The following is a 14,631-nucleotide window of genomic DNA, read 5'->3' on the forward strand; positions in this document are numbered from 1 at the left end:
CTCAGTCAGTAGAGCATGCAATTCTTTTTTTTTTTAAAGATTTTATTTATTTATTCAACAGAGATAGAGACAGCCAGCAAGAGAGGGAGGAAACACAAGCAGGGGGAGTGGGAGAGGAAGAAGCAGGCTCATAGCGGAGGAGCCTGATGTGGGGTTCGATCCCAGAACGCCGGGAGCATGCCATGAGCTGAAGGCAGATGCTTAACTGCTGTGCCACCCAGGTGCCCCTTGAGCATGCAATTCTTGATCTCAGGGTCATGAGTTCAAGCCCCACATTGGGCATAGAGCTTACTTCAAAAAATAATAATAAAATAAAACAAAAAATCAAATGTACAAGCTTAAAATTAGGTAAATTATATTCCAAACCAAGGTGGAACTCCACTTCCCTACTTGCCCAGCGTCCATCTAGAAACCCCACCCACACCCCTAAAAGAAGAATGAGAAGTCTGAAAGGTAAAGAGCAGAGGGCAGCCTGGCCAGGGCCTCAGGCCTGAGGAAGGCACAGTAGTGAGGACCCTGCTTCCTCTCTCTGCCTCATACACAGGGACATTAGCCACACTCTTAAGCCAGAGGACGTGGCAAGGGAAGGGGTGAGCTCACCCAAGCCAGCAAAGACCCCAGCCGTGGTGCCAGAGAAGACTGAGTACGCCCACCAGCCTATAATGAGCATCCTGCCCATAAGGCCGTGGGGACCACGTGGGGAGCCTGGACCCCCACTGTGCCCCCCCCCAGCAGGAGCAAATGCCCCTCCCAGCCAGGTGGTGTTGGAGGAGGCCTCATGGAGAGCTGGGACTCTCACCAACACCCAGCAGCAACAAGGCCACCCCAACCTCATGCTGGGAATGCAGGCAGGTAAAGAGCAGAAAGGATGCACTCCTACCCCACCCAGCCAGCAGCATCACACTGGAGGCCCAATGGGGATCCGGTCTCCCACCCCCGTCCAGCAGTGAGGAGGAGCCCTCTTCTCAGGTGTCAGTTGGAGCCAAATACGGAACCTGAACTCTGCCCCTGCCCCGGCAATAACGAGAGGGTACCCCTCTTCCTGACTGTGCTGTCAGAAAAAGCCAGGTAAAAAAGGTTAACTAAGATCAAGAGTCTTACAACATGAAAATGTCCAGGTTTTAACCAAAAACCACTTGCCATACCAAGAGCCAGGAAGATTTCAAACCAAATGAAAAAAAGACAACAGATGCCAATGTTGACACTGTGGGACACAGCCAAAGCAGGGCTAAGAGGGAAATTCATAGCACTAAATGCCTATATGAGAAAAGAGGTAAAAGTTCAACTCAGTAATCTAAGCTACCACCTCAAGAACCTACAAAAAGAGAGCAACGTAGACCCAAAGCAGAAGGAAGGAAGTAATGAAGACAAGAGCAGAAAGCAATGAAAATGGAATAACAATAGAGAAAAACTGTAAAGAGCTGGTTCTTGAAAAAGAACAATAAAATTTTAAAACTTCCAGCAAAACTGACAAAACAGAAAGGAAGGAAGGAAGGAAGAAAAGATACAAATTACCAATATCAGGGATGACACAGGGGACATCCCTACAAACTGTTTAGATAACAAAAGAATAGTGGAATGCCACAGACAACTCTACACACATAAATCTGACAACTTAGATGAAGTGGACCAGTTCTTCAGAAAACATAAACTACCACAACTCACCTAATATGAAATAGACCTTTGAATAGCCCTTGATTATTGAGGAAATTGAATTTGTAATTTTAAAACTCTAAAAAAATGAATCTCTTGGTCCAGACTTTCACCGGAGAGTTCTACTCGATGTTTAAAGAAACAGTACCACCACGTCTACAGAAGATTGAAGAGGAGAGGACACTTCCCAGTCTATTCTATTAAGCCAATATATATATACTGTCAATGTAGATAGATAGATAGATAGATAGATGATAGAGGCATATATATACCAACATCCCTCATGAATATAAATGCAAAAATCCTTAACAAAATATGCAAATAGAATCCAGCAATATCTAAAAACTATGCACCGTGACATAGTGGAAGTTATTCTAAGGATACAAGGCTGGTTTAGTATTTGAAAATCAATTAGTCCAACATATTAACCAGCTAAAAAAGAAAAATCCCATAATCACATCAATTGATGCAGAAAAACCATTTGGCAAAATTCAACACCCCTTCATAATAAAAAAAAATTCAGAAAAATACAAATAAAAGAAACTTCCTCGGCTTAATAAAGAGCATCTACAAACACACACACACCCCCTATAACTAACATCGTACTTAACAGGGAAAGACTAAATGCTTTCCCCCAAGATTGGGAACAACACAAGGATGTGCACTGTCACTACTTCTAGTCAACATAGTGCTGGAAGTTCCAGCCTCTACAATAACGCAACAACAACAAAAAAGCAAGTAAGAAGCATAAAGAGCAGGGAGAAGAAATAATATTATTTGCTGAAGACATAACTGTCTATATGGAAAATTCCAAGGAAGCCCATAGGATTAATAAATGAGTTCTGAAAGGTCACAGGATATAAGATAAACATTTGAAAATCAACTGTATTTCTGTATATTAGCAATGAACATGCAGACACCAAAATTTAAAATACAGTGCAAAAAAAAAAAAATAAGTGCATTTGCTGTCAGCATTAGCACCATTTTGGAAACCTCCAGGCCACAAACCAAGTGAAGGAAGAAGCGAATGCACTGGCTGAAGTGAAAAAGAAGAAAGGTAAGGCAGAAGTCCAAGTAAAGGGCTCACCTGTGCGCCCACGAAGCCACAGGAGCAGCAACAAAGAAAGCCAGAGGCCAGGGACGGCGGTACAGATAGTTGGACAACACACCTACTTTCTAGAAGTTGTTTCAGTGGATCTAAAACACCCATCGCCATCTGATCACAACGACCACTTTTGAGAGACCCACTTCGTTCATACCAAAACAGTCCCTTTTGGTCCTTTGCCCTAGACCTGTGAGTTTCAGGACTAATGCTGTTCTCAGCTGTGGCTGAATGTAACATGTACAATAAGTCATTTCTTCTGCTGTCTTAGCTGAAGAAAAAATTTAAAAATAAATATAAATATAGATTAAATTAAAATATAAAATGTAAACTTAATGTAAATGTACAGTGATTCAAAAACAATGAAATACTTTACATGCAAATCTAACCAAGCATGCACAGGACTTACGCGCTAAAAATGACAAGATGCTGATGAAAGAAATCAAACAAAATCTCTGGGATAAATGGCCAAAGAGTTCTTAGACTTGACACCAAAAGCAGTGTCCATAAATTTCTCCACAAAATGAACTTAATCAAAATTTAAAACTGACCAAGTGGGATTTATTCCACGTATGCAAGGCTGACTCAACAATGGGAAAGCAATTAACCTAGTACATCACATCAACAGGCTAAGGAAGACAGATCGTGTTTATGTCGATAGATGCTAAGTGATTGACAAAATCTGCCACACATTCAGGATACAAGCTCTCAGCAACCTAGGAATGCAGGGGAACTTCCTCAACTTGATAAAGAATATCTACTAAAACCTACAGTTCACATAATTAATGGCAAGAAACTAGAGGCTTTCCTTCTAAGATTGGGAAAAACTCAAGAATGTCGCTCTCACCACTCCTACTCAGCATCGTACTGGAAGTCCTAGCTAATGGAATAAGACAAGAAAAGAAAGGAAAATGTGTACAGATTGAGAAGGAAGAAATAAAACTGTCTCCGTTCACAAGTGACATGATTGACCATGTAGAAAATCCCAAAGAATCAACAAAAATCTTCTGGAACTAATAAACAATTACAGCAAGATTCCAGGATAGCAGGTTAATGTGCAAAAAGTCAGTTGCTTTACTGTTTACCAACAGTGCACAATTGACATTTGGAGTTAAAAATACAATGCAATTTACATTCACACCAAAAAATTACTTACATGTAAATCTAACAAAATACGTGTAAGATCTGTAAGGGAAACTACTAAACTCTGATGAAAAAAATCTAAATAAATTGAGAGATATTCCATGTTCATGACTAGGAGGATTCAATACTGTTATCAGTTCTTCCCAATTCGATGTATAGATTAAATGCAATCCAATCAGAATCACAGCAAGTTACTCATGGATATCAGCAATTTGATTTTAACATATGTGTGGAAAGACAAAAGACCCAGAATAGCCAACACAGTATTGAAGAAGAACAAAATCAGAAGACTGACACCGCCTGATTTTAAAACTAACTGTAAAGCAATAGTAACTGAGGCTGTGTTGTTGGCAAAAGACAAATACATGGAACAGAACAGAGAGCTCAGAAGTAGACGCAGAAATATGGTCAACTGGTCTGAACAGCAAAGGCAAGTCAGTGCAGAAAGGACAGTTTTCAATAAATAGTGCTGGAACAACTGGACGTCCACACAAAACAAAAACAAAAAGAATCTTACCAAAGACCTTGCACTTTTCATAAACATTAACTCAGAATGGATCATAGACCTAAATGTAAAATGCAAACCATAAAGCCCCTAGGAGGACTCTGACAGTGACTCCTGGGCACAACACAAAAGCACAGTCCATGAAAGAGAAAGTCGATGTTAGACTTCATGACCACCTCAGACTTCGCTCTGCAAGATACTTTAAGAGAGCGAAAAGACTGGCCACGGTCTGGCAGAAAATATTTGCAAAACACATCTGATAAAGCACCTATGTCCCAAATATCCAAAGAGCTCTTAAAAGTCAACAGTAAACAACCAAATTAATTTAAAAACCAGCCCAGTTAAAAAAGGGGGCAAAAGATCGGCACAGACCCTCGCCAACGATGTTGCATGGTAAACGAGCATATGAAAGCTGTCCGACGTCATGTGGCACTTGGGATGAGAATGGCTAAAGCCCAGCACTGCCCACGCCAGATGCCAGCAAGGATGTGGAACAACAGGAGCCCCTGGTCACTGCTGGCGGGCAAGCGAAAGGGTGCGGCCCGTTTGGCAGTTTCATCAGAAATTCAACATGTAACTGCCCTAAAGCCCAGAAACCTTATTCCCAGGTGTTTGTCCCGGAAAAACCGCATTCCCAGGTGTTCGTCGCAGAGAAATGAGACTTGACATCTGCACAAAATCCTGCACGTGAATGATTACAGTAGCTGCATTCAGACAGCCCCAAATGGGACACAACCCAGATATGTGAGTGGTTAAACAGGCAGGGGGTCCGTCCACACCATGGAATGCTACTGAGAAGTAAAAGAAATGGAGTGTGGATAAGGCCCAACCTGGATGCATCTCCACGTAATTGTGCTGACAGCAAAATGCCAATCCCAACAAGCCACATACCGTATCATTCCATTTACATGAAATAGCACAACCATAGAAGCGGACGACAAATTCCTAGTTGCCAGGGTTAGGAACGTGGCTTAGGGCAACTGGACACATCCTGATGATGGAAACGTTCTGGGTCGTGATGGTATCAGTCCGGCATCCGGGTTGGGATGCTGCCCTACAGTTTTGCAGGATGTTATTATTGTGGGGAACTGGGTACACAGCACGCGAGATCTCTTTGTATTATTTCTTAAAACTATGTGAATCTGTATCTCAAAATCTCAAAATAAAGGGTTAAATTTTTTAAAAAGTCAATATCTACAGCTAATAATTTCCTCGTTATGTGAGTGTCCTGCACGGTGATCTATGCTCCTGGCTGGTGGGAGCGCTCCAGGAGGGGCACCGCTCATCACTCTCCCCTCCCCGATGTGGCCACACCATCTTGGCAGCTTGACGTTGGCCATGTGAGAGTATTCACACCGTGGAGATGTGCACACGCAGAAACCAGGGCTTGGCTTGTGGTTTTCAGTTGTGTCGACCTCACGAAGTGATGGAGGAAATGTTCACGGTGTGACTGAACGCAGAAGTGTGCCGTGTCTGTAGAGCTGACCCGCGACCTTCAGCCATGTCTGTAGAGCTGACCTGTAACCTTCAGCAGCCGTGTCTGTAGAGCGACCGCGACCTTCAGCCGCTGTGGCGGTGGCGGAGAGCCGACCCGCTTACTGCAGCGAAGCTCCGACCAGAGCCTTCCACATTCTGCTTCCATCTCGCCTGTCGAGTTAAATGAAAACATCAACCAGCAGACTTGTCCCTTGCAGGTGGATTTCGGATACAAGAGCTGGGTAAAGTCCGCAAGCACATCCGGGAACGATCCCTTGGCTCTCTGGAACTTACAAAACAGGAGTGCTCACCTTTCCTTATTTCTACACTGTGGGCCACCTGCCCTTTGCACCGAGGACATTTAGAAGAAATGGATACGTATGTCGAGGCGGGTACTGCTGTTCTGAAGCCTGTGGTCCACCATTTAGCAGCACGCCACTGGTTCCAGGGGCCCCTGGCCTCAGACCCCCGAGTTGTGGCCTCCACCTGCCTGAGGACCTTGAAAGTGGGAGGGTCCCTGCTGAGGCCTCAAGTCGTGGCTGTTCACACTTGAGCGTGAAGACCCGTGGGTATTCGTAAACATGCAGGTCCCCAGGCCAGGCCCCTGGGGGATCTGACCCGGGGTCTGGCTGGGGCCGCCAAGCTCCAAGGAGTTGCGCAGCGGGGCTCCTGACAGGAGCGGCTCTCCTGCTAGCGCCCAGGGTGCCCTTGGGGGAGCCCTGGTAGGGAGGTGCTGCTGAGCAGGGCTGCACTTTTCTCCACCCAGGCCTCCGTGTACTGTGTGGCTGCAGTCCTGTGGACAGCAGCCAAGTTCAGCATCCCCCGAGACCACAAGCTGGCCCTCCCGCGCAGGCTCAAGACCCTCCTCTTGGACATGGCCAGACGCAGTGCCCAGGAGCGGCCGTGCACAGCTGAGGCCATCAAGGTAACCACGCTGCAGTAGGGACCCCTGGGCAGTGGCCAACAGAGCACCCAAGTTCCTGTTTCCAGGAAAAGTGGGCGTTGGATAGGGAGGGCCACGGGTTTCGTTGCGGACAGGTGGTTGACAGTGTCTGCCGCTCACTACCCCGGCATGCCCCTCCCAGACCACCCGGTTGTCTCTAGTGCACTCGCCCAGCCAGAGTGGGCAGGGGATGTCCCGGGGCCAGCCTAACCCATGCCCGTTTGCCCTGCAAGCAGGGAGCAGAGTTCTCCCCCAAGGACCCAACTTCCCTCACCTCCTCTGAGGGTCCTCTCAGCCTCCCCTTCCCTGACCCTCCCAGGAGTGTCCCCATCTGCCGGCAGGAGCTGGACGAGTGCAGGGGACATCCCACGAGTTTTTCAGTGATCAAGAGGCCACGGGAAGGCCACCTCCTGGAGAGAGAAGCCCTGTGCGGCCTTCTCTGCCCCTGACTGCCTCCAGCAGGTTGCTTAACGGCTCTGGGCCTCCGGGCCTGCTCAGCCAAGTAAGGATGGGCGCTCGTGTCAAAGATAAACAGCAGACCAGCTACAATGCTGGAACAGGTTACTCTGTAGCTACAGACGGATGGACAGATGGACAGATGGCAGGGAAGGAGCTTCGCTCCACTCCAGTACATTGCACAGAGGTGGCTGTGTGTTTTCAGGGAGAATGAAGGATTTAGGAGGGAAGTGGCCGTGTCTGCCATCCCACAGACACTGGGAGCCTGGGGCCCCGTCCTTCCTGAAGATCGAGGTTCAGGGGATCACGTACAGTCCTGGGTTGTAAGAGACACAGACACCTCAAGGGCAGAGGAAGGGTTCACAGTCATGACCTTTGATAGTAAATGCTCTAAGGCGGGGAGGTCGCACTCTGCCCGGTGTTGGCAAACTGACCTTTTCCAGACAGGAACCCCAAGGGGTCTGGGCCGTCCCTGGACTTCCAGCACCCCAAGCCGTGCTGGGCAGGGCAGCCTCTGTGCACAGCTTGGATGGGGTCGTGCTCTGCCAAGAGCTTTTTGGGGTTCTCGCCAGCAGTTAGGAAATGATATGGGTGTCCGTGTGGTGGGGGCGGGGGAGCTTAAGGAAAGAATCTTTATCTTCACATTCAGTATCATCCATAACCCCAAAGGAAAAATAGAAATTCTCGTCAGTGACATTCTGTCCCCAAATACCAGAATGTCTGAGCTTGCAGAGGGTCCGTTCGCAGGGGTCAGCTGCGTTTTTGAGGGTCCACCCCTCACCCCAGAGCCATCAAATGAACAACCTTACTGAGGGCGTGGAGGAGTGGCAGACCACAGGCTTCAAACCCATTTAAGCCCCAGCACATGGCTCTGGGGACCAAATCCACATTCACCCTGCAGCGGACACTACCTTGTTGTCAAGGTCACAAAGGACTCAGGCTTGCCTGTGTCAAATTGCGGTTAATCGTAATTGTCTACAGAATTTTTCTCTTGCCTGTTTTTTAGGTTGCAGTTTTGGGTGTTGTTGTCTTGTCTGTGTATGTGGGAGCTCAGTAGTTTTGCCGTAATTCTGCTTTGGGTCTTCTCCCTTCCTCATAGTTCTTAGAGGGGCCTGCTAGAAAAGGGCATATGTCCTTGTCTCCCTCCTCTCCAGCGCTGGGGCAGCCCCCCACCCCCGGAGGCTGCAGCTCACCCCTCACCCCTCGCCCCTCCATGCGATGGCTGTCAGCGGGGCAGGGGCCCAGGGAGGGACCAAGGCCATTTCTGTTCAGTCTTTATTCCTTCTGTGTGGGGTTGCTGAATTTCATCCCAGGCTTGTCCGAGGCTGGGGCCTGCTTTGCTCTCCCCAAGAAGGGGCACCCGTGGGATCTTCCCGTACAGGAAGCCCCCAGGCCCTCCTTCCTGCCACCAGGCACTGTCTGAAGGGCTCCTGCCTAAGACGCCCTCCCCTCCACGTTTGGAGTGACGTGGGGCCTTGCCCAGCCTGCAGCATCTCCGAGCACCTGCTCACGGGGCTCGTCGTTTCTGCAGGTTTGCAGCACCTACCTCCTCCAGCGAGGCATGGACAGCAGAAAGATTTTAGCCCACCTGAGGGCAGCCACCTGCAAGGTAAGAGGAGGACCTCCAGAGCATGGGGGAAGACCCCTTATTCTGCCCTGTGGGCTCTGGGGAGATGAGGGTCCTTGCTTTTTGCTGTTCACTGTCCATGAGGAGTGAGTTTAGGAAAGAGGTGGTAACTTTCCTCCTGCTGGCAGCCCCACACCCTGGCTCTCTGCTGACGGCCTGGGGGGGGGGTGCGTATCCTGTAGAGCAACCCTCAGGTAGCAGGTGTGCTTTATAAATGTGCCCGCCTACCTCCTGAGCATGCTGTCCCAGGCGGGGCCCTCGGAGGGTGGGCAGGCACCATATCCCACCCGGCAACATGTGGGCGTCTGAGTTCTGAGAAGCCCAGGGTCTCCGACGGTGCCATAACCCTCCCAGGCCTTAGAAACCTACCAAAACCTTGTTGAATTGGGAAGCGGTGTCCCCAAAGTCCAGCTGTGTGAGTCAGTGTGGGCTGGGGGTGCCCAGGCCCTGGTGTCACCTTGACTGGGACTGTCCATGTCCTCCTGCCTCAGGTTGACCAGGAGGAAGAGACCATCAGCCTCCAGAACGCTGTCTCGGTGGTCGAACTGAACCCCAGCACAGCACCCGCCCTCAGGCCCAGCTCAGGTGGGCCGCCTGGGTCCAGCCTCTCCTGCCCCCCCACCACTCCCACTGCCGACCCCCAGCCCTGAGTGGACACCCACAGGCAGGCACCACTGGGCCCCAGAACAGGGTGTCCAGAACATCCCGGCAGCCTTGCCGTTCACTCCCCACCTCTGTTCAGACGGCCCAGTCACGCTCCCGTGTCGCCAGCCTCCAGAGCAGGCGGTGTGACCCCAGCGTCCCTCTGCTCTCTTCCTATGTCCATGCACACATCCTGCTGACCGGCTCCTGCCCGGTCTGGGTGGTAAGCCCGTCCTGCAGCAGGAAGAACACTCCCTCGTCCCGTCTGAGGCCGCCTTCGTCGCTCCCACCCAGCCCCACCCTCCCAGCTCCATCACCCTTGACTCCGGCCCCCTCAGGTCTCTGGAAGTCCCCTTGGAGACGCGTGGGGGGCACAGCACCCATGGCAGGTGGGAGGAGCCACCACAGCTTTGTGGAAGGGGTGGGAGGTGCTCCGGGGCATCCGCAGGCTGGCCCACACCGCCTGTGCTCACGCAGGGTTTATCCCCAGGCTTTGTCCGGGTCAGCGGCGACACCAGGCTGGTGGCAGTGCAGGGGCCCGTGCCCACTCAACCCCCCTGCCGCGAAGGGGCCACGTTGCTGCCGGCTGCCTGCACTGGCTCTGCCGCACACTTCAAGCCCGTCGTGCTGGCCCCAGATGCAGGGGACGCCAGGTGAGCACCCCCACCCTGGGGCTGGCAGGGTCCCCAAGCCACCCCTGAGTGCTCTCTCCTCTCTGTGCTGTCAGGGACCAGGAGGGTGATGGCAAGCGGGCTCCTGAGGCCCACGGAGCCGCCGGCAGCCGGAAGATTCCTGAGCAGCCCGTACCTGCTCCTGGACCACAGGGAGCAGCCCCAGGACCTCTCAGAGAGTCAGCGCCGAGAGACACGGCCCAGGGGATCTCCTGCACCCCACCCCCTGGCCCAGAGGGGGCTTCACCCGTGATGCCCGAGCCTTCTGCTGCTGGCCCACTCCTGAAGGCACAGGCGCCTCCCATGGAGGAAGGGCCAGACAAACCCGTCCCACCTGGAATGCCGGGGTCCGGGGCAGCCCGCCATGACCCGAGTCACCCAGCCAAGCCACCCAGGAGCAAAGCCACCGAGGGCCCAGGCCAGGATCCTGGGGGTCCGTCATCAGCCCTGTGGGACCCCTTCCAGGCCAAGGCGAGTCCAGACAGCCCCAAAGGCACCTCTGTACCAGAGCAGGACAACCAGGCCCCAGACAGTCACCCAGAGCGGCCCCTGCCAGCAGACCGCAAGCTCTGTCTCTCCAGTGTGGATGCCTCGCCTCTCCCAAAGCGGACAGCTTGCCCGTCGCTGCAGGAGGCCATGCGCCTAATCCAGGAGGAGTTTGCCTTCGACGGCTACTTGGACAATGGGCTGGAAGCTCTGATCATGGGTATCATGGGGGGGGGGCAGTGCCCACAGGGTTCCCCAGAGAAGCCCCAGGACCTGGGAGAGGCCATGGGGGGTACACAGCTCCCTGAGGGAGGGTCAGTGTGAAGGGGGACCAGGGGCCCCCACTCATCCATCTGCATGAAGAGCTCAGGGGGCAGAGCTGCACCCCGGGGGGTCGGCCAGCAGCAGAGCCTCAGGCAGATAGAGGGTCTCAGAGCCGGCTCCCCCCCACCCCAGCTTCCCCCCATCCCCAGCTGTAGAGAGCAGAGAACCCAGAGGGGATGCTCACCCATACTGTGACTGGCCGCTATCGTTTTGCAAATCCAGGGGAATATATTTACGCCTTGAAGGACCTCACCTACGCCACTTTCTGTGGGGCCATATCGGAGAAGTTCTGTGACCTCTACTGGGGAGAGAAGTTGCTGCAGAGTCTTTTCAAAGTGGTGAACGGAAGGATATCCCCCTCCGAGAAGTGAGTTCCCCCACCCTGGGGTCCCCCGCCAGGCGGTTCTCCCTCCTCTGGTCCCTGGAAGTCCAGCTCCCCAGACTGGCCACCCACCCGGGTCCCTCTCGCTGGGCCTGAAGTCCATCCTAACCCACAGCTTTCCCTCTGGGCACCGGGCTCCTTTGGGCAGGAAGAGAGGGCTGTGGGCTCCCAGGGTGCCGGAGGCACATCTCCCTGCTCAGGTACCAGCTTGAGGAGGCAAAGGGACCAGACACCCAGAGGGGAGGATGCCCCCACAGGGAAGAGCTTCTGCCCCCACCCCGCCATCCAGGTCGGCACTGGGTGACAGCTCCCATCCTAATGGCACAAGGTGGGGTGATGGCCGCCAGAGGACCAGGCAGCTCCCCTCCCCCGGTGCCCCCAGCCCCGTGGCCCCCAGCCCCTTCACACACTATGCCCTGGTGCTCCTGTGCTGTGGACTGTAGAGAGCCATGTGGGTGGGGGGTGACGCCAGGGGCCGGAACCATGCCTGGACCCCAATGCCTTGACACCCTGTCCCTGAGCTCCAGGCACACCCACAGCCCCATCCGCCTCCAGTGGACCCACCGGGCAGGTAGGACAGGGGGTCACTTAGCATTTGCCGTGGGAGCTGTGGGGGCGCCTTGCAGTGCTCCCTGCCTCTGCAAACAAGGCAACAGAGCGTCCAGACGAGTACCCCACCCACTCCCGCACTCCCTGTGTCCTGGTCATGTGGAGAAGGGCCGTCTGGGGACCTCCAGAAATGAATACCTGGAAAGCCCTGTGCCAATTAGTTGGGCCCCTTAATTACTGTGGACGGAAAGTGTTCTGTGCCAGCCTGTGGCCTGAGGTCAGGGTGTCCTCGGGAAGCATAGATGGGGCCTCTGTGAAATGGTATGTGTCTGGGGTGCTGGGGTGGGGTCACTGGCCTGTCCCCGCCCCAGCCTCAGCGTGCATTTACATTGGGGTGAGCTCGGGGGCTTCCCCACACCCACCTAAAGTTTCCTGCTGGAGTCAGTGCAGGGAGCTGCGGCGTTGTGGGGAGCGGCCCCGAGGGCGGGGGCCCACGGGGGTCCCTGCAATATCCTTCCTTCTGATGGCAGTGCTTCAGAGGAGGCTGGCTCACAGCCCGAGGGCAGCGCGACCAGCACCGTAAGTGGCTGCTCACTGTCCAGCAAAAGGCCATCGCTGCATGGAGCGGGTAAGAGACATGGGCTCTGGGGGCAAGAACTCTCCACGGCGGGGTCCATGTTGACCCTCTTACAGGAGAGGCTTCCATCAGTCCCCAGAGCAGGGCTTGTCCTCCCTGGGGGACTCTGTGCTGTGAAGGGGGTTCTCCCAGGCCAGCAGGTTGGGGGTGAGCTGGAGCCCAGTGGACGGGGGGCTGGGGGCTGGGAGGCCACTTCTCCTTCCTAGAATCACCGGCTGACAGCTTGGTGATGGGGAAATCTTTGCATCTTTCCTGGAAAAACGTGCCATTTAAAGACTCTGAGGCTTATTTTTTGGAATGTTAGCTCAGGGCTCCAAGAATACTGAAATCTTTGTAATCTCACGAAATCCAGTCTGAGTGGGACATGGTTTTAGGAATCAGGTTGCATGACTATGATCACACGTATGATGGCCATTGGAGCAGGTGGCGAGGACCCTCATCCCACCCTTTTACTGAGTGCATGCCCCAGGAAGTTTGAGAGCAAAGTGACTGTGCCCAGTGAGTCCCTCGGCCCCTCGGTCCCTTGTGCTCATCTCTGCACAAGCGGTTCACAACCCCGGGCGTCTCCGCTCTGGACTCCAGCCCCATGGGACAGCCTGTGTTTGGGAGGGGACCTGGGGGGCCCTCCTGGGAAGCAGGAACATGGCCCTGAACCCTCAGGACCCTATTGGGCCCCCTAGAGCAGCAGGGGGGCACCTGGCCATCCCGAGGGGCCTCACGTCCCCGACTGAGCACGAGCGGCCTCTCCGTAAACAATTAGTGATGGATTCTGCCACACGAACTAGAGATCCAAGTGGAATCCTCCTCTCCCGTGCAGGGAAGGAGAAACCGACCACCGCGCGCGTCAGCCGAGCCCCCTGCCCGCCCCCGTCGCTGTCCGATGTGGACGCGGACGAGCTCTCACGGGGGAACTTGGAGGTTGGATTCCGGCCTCAGAAGTCAGTCAAAGCGGAGCGGGAACAGCAGCCGGAGGCCGGAGAGCACGGGCAGCAGGGAGGGGGCCTGGGTCCCGAGGCGGTGGCCCGGCTGGCCAGGCCCAAGGAGGGGGGCCTGGCTGTGCACCCCAGCCCGGCCGAGCTGCAGAGCTGCAGCCCCGGGTGGTGCAGCGCCTTCTATGAGGCGGACTGCTTCGGCGCCGACGTCTACAGCTACGTGAAGGAGCTCGCGAGGCAGAAAGCCGGCGGGGCCGGTGACGTGGACGCCCAGAGCCCGGTGAGTCCTGGGCTGCCGTCCGCTGCTGGCGGTGTTGGGGAAGGTGGTACTGTGGCCACAGAGGCGCCCTGGGCAACGAGTCCTGCGTTGCAGCGGGAGCTCCCGGTGACTCAGGTGGTGGGGGGTTGTGCACAGAGGCCCTCCCTGCGTCCCACTCCTGGGCACCCCCACCTGCCACCAGTGACCCCACGCTGGTCTGGGCACCTTTCCTGTGCGTCCTCCCACAGGAGCGTTGTGCTCATCTGGGTGTGTCCTCCACATCTGGGGTAGGACATGGCCTTTCTCACTGCTAGCTGGGCTCGTGGGTGCCAGTTGGCAGGAGGTCACCTTGTACTGGCCACCACAGCTGGCCTCGGGCTGTGTCTCTGGAGGGGGCAGGCCGGTGAGCCCCCTCCTCCCAGGCAGCCTCTTGTTCCTCGGGCGGCAGCACTGAGATGAGAAGACGCCGTACGTGCCTTGCCCAGGTTCCGGCCGGACCCGGGGGTCATCTAGCCTGGGCTTCTCTGGTGGGCAGCATCCCTCCTGCACCATCCCAGCCAGAGCAGCCTCGGCCTCTCCCTGGTCAGCAGGGTGAGAGGAACCCACAAACTTGAGGGTGGCCAGCCAGGCAGCCCCTGGGTGAGGGCACCCTGCAGAGGTCTGGACTCAAGGTTGCTGCCCCCACCACTGGGCACCGCCCCCCATATCCAGCGGCTCTGACCTGGGCTGCAGGCCCCACTCCCAAGTGACCAAGAGTCCCTGGACCTGGGACCTGGGCTGCAGCCTTCCTCCCGTGACCAGGAGCTCCCACTTGGGCCTTAATGCGCTAGGCCTGACTCTCCAG

The 14,631-nt window shown here is 54.3% G+C and overlaps 1 protein-coding gene across 3 annotated transcripts in view; it reads left to right on the plus strand.

Annotated features, from left to right (window-relative positions):
• The window catches only part of KNDC1 (kinase non-catalytic C-lobe domain containing 1), a 63,678-nt gene that overhangs the window by 25,422 nt on the left and 23,625 nt on the right, over positions 1-14,631 (plus strand). For all 3 annotated transcript variants that reach the window (XM_019793474.2, XM_034663513.1, XM_034663514.1), the window contains exons 10-17: positions 6,646-6,804; positions 8,810-8,887; positions 9,397-9,490; positions 10,038-10,200; positions 10,275-10,924; positions 11,251-11,395; positions 12,490-12,587; positions 13,414-13,808. In XM_019793474.2, the coding sequence (XP_019649033.2) occupies positions 6,646-6,804; positions 8,810-8,887; positions 9,397-9,490; positions 10,038-10,200; positions 10,275-10,924; positions 11,251-11,395; positions 12,490-12,587; positions 13,414-13,808 (1,782 nt within the window). The remainder of the gene's footprint in view (positions 1-6,645; positions 6,805-8,809; positions 8,888-9,396; positions 9,491-10,037; positions 10,201-10,274; positions 10,925-11,250; positions 11,396-12,489; positions 12,588-13,413; positions 13,809-14,631) is intronic.

This window comes from Ailuropoda melanoleuca, chromosome 6 (genome assembly GCF_002007445.2).
Source record: "Ailuropoda melanoleuca isolate Jingjing chromosome 6, ASM200744v2, whole genome shotgun sequence".
NCBI lineage: Eukaryota > Metazoa > Chordata > Mammalia > Carnivora > Ursidae > Ailuropoda > Ailuropoda melanoleuca.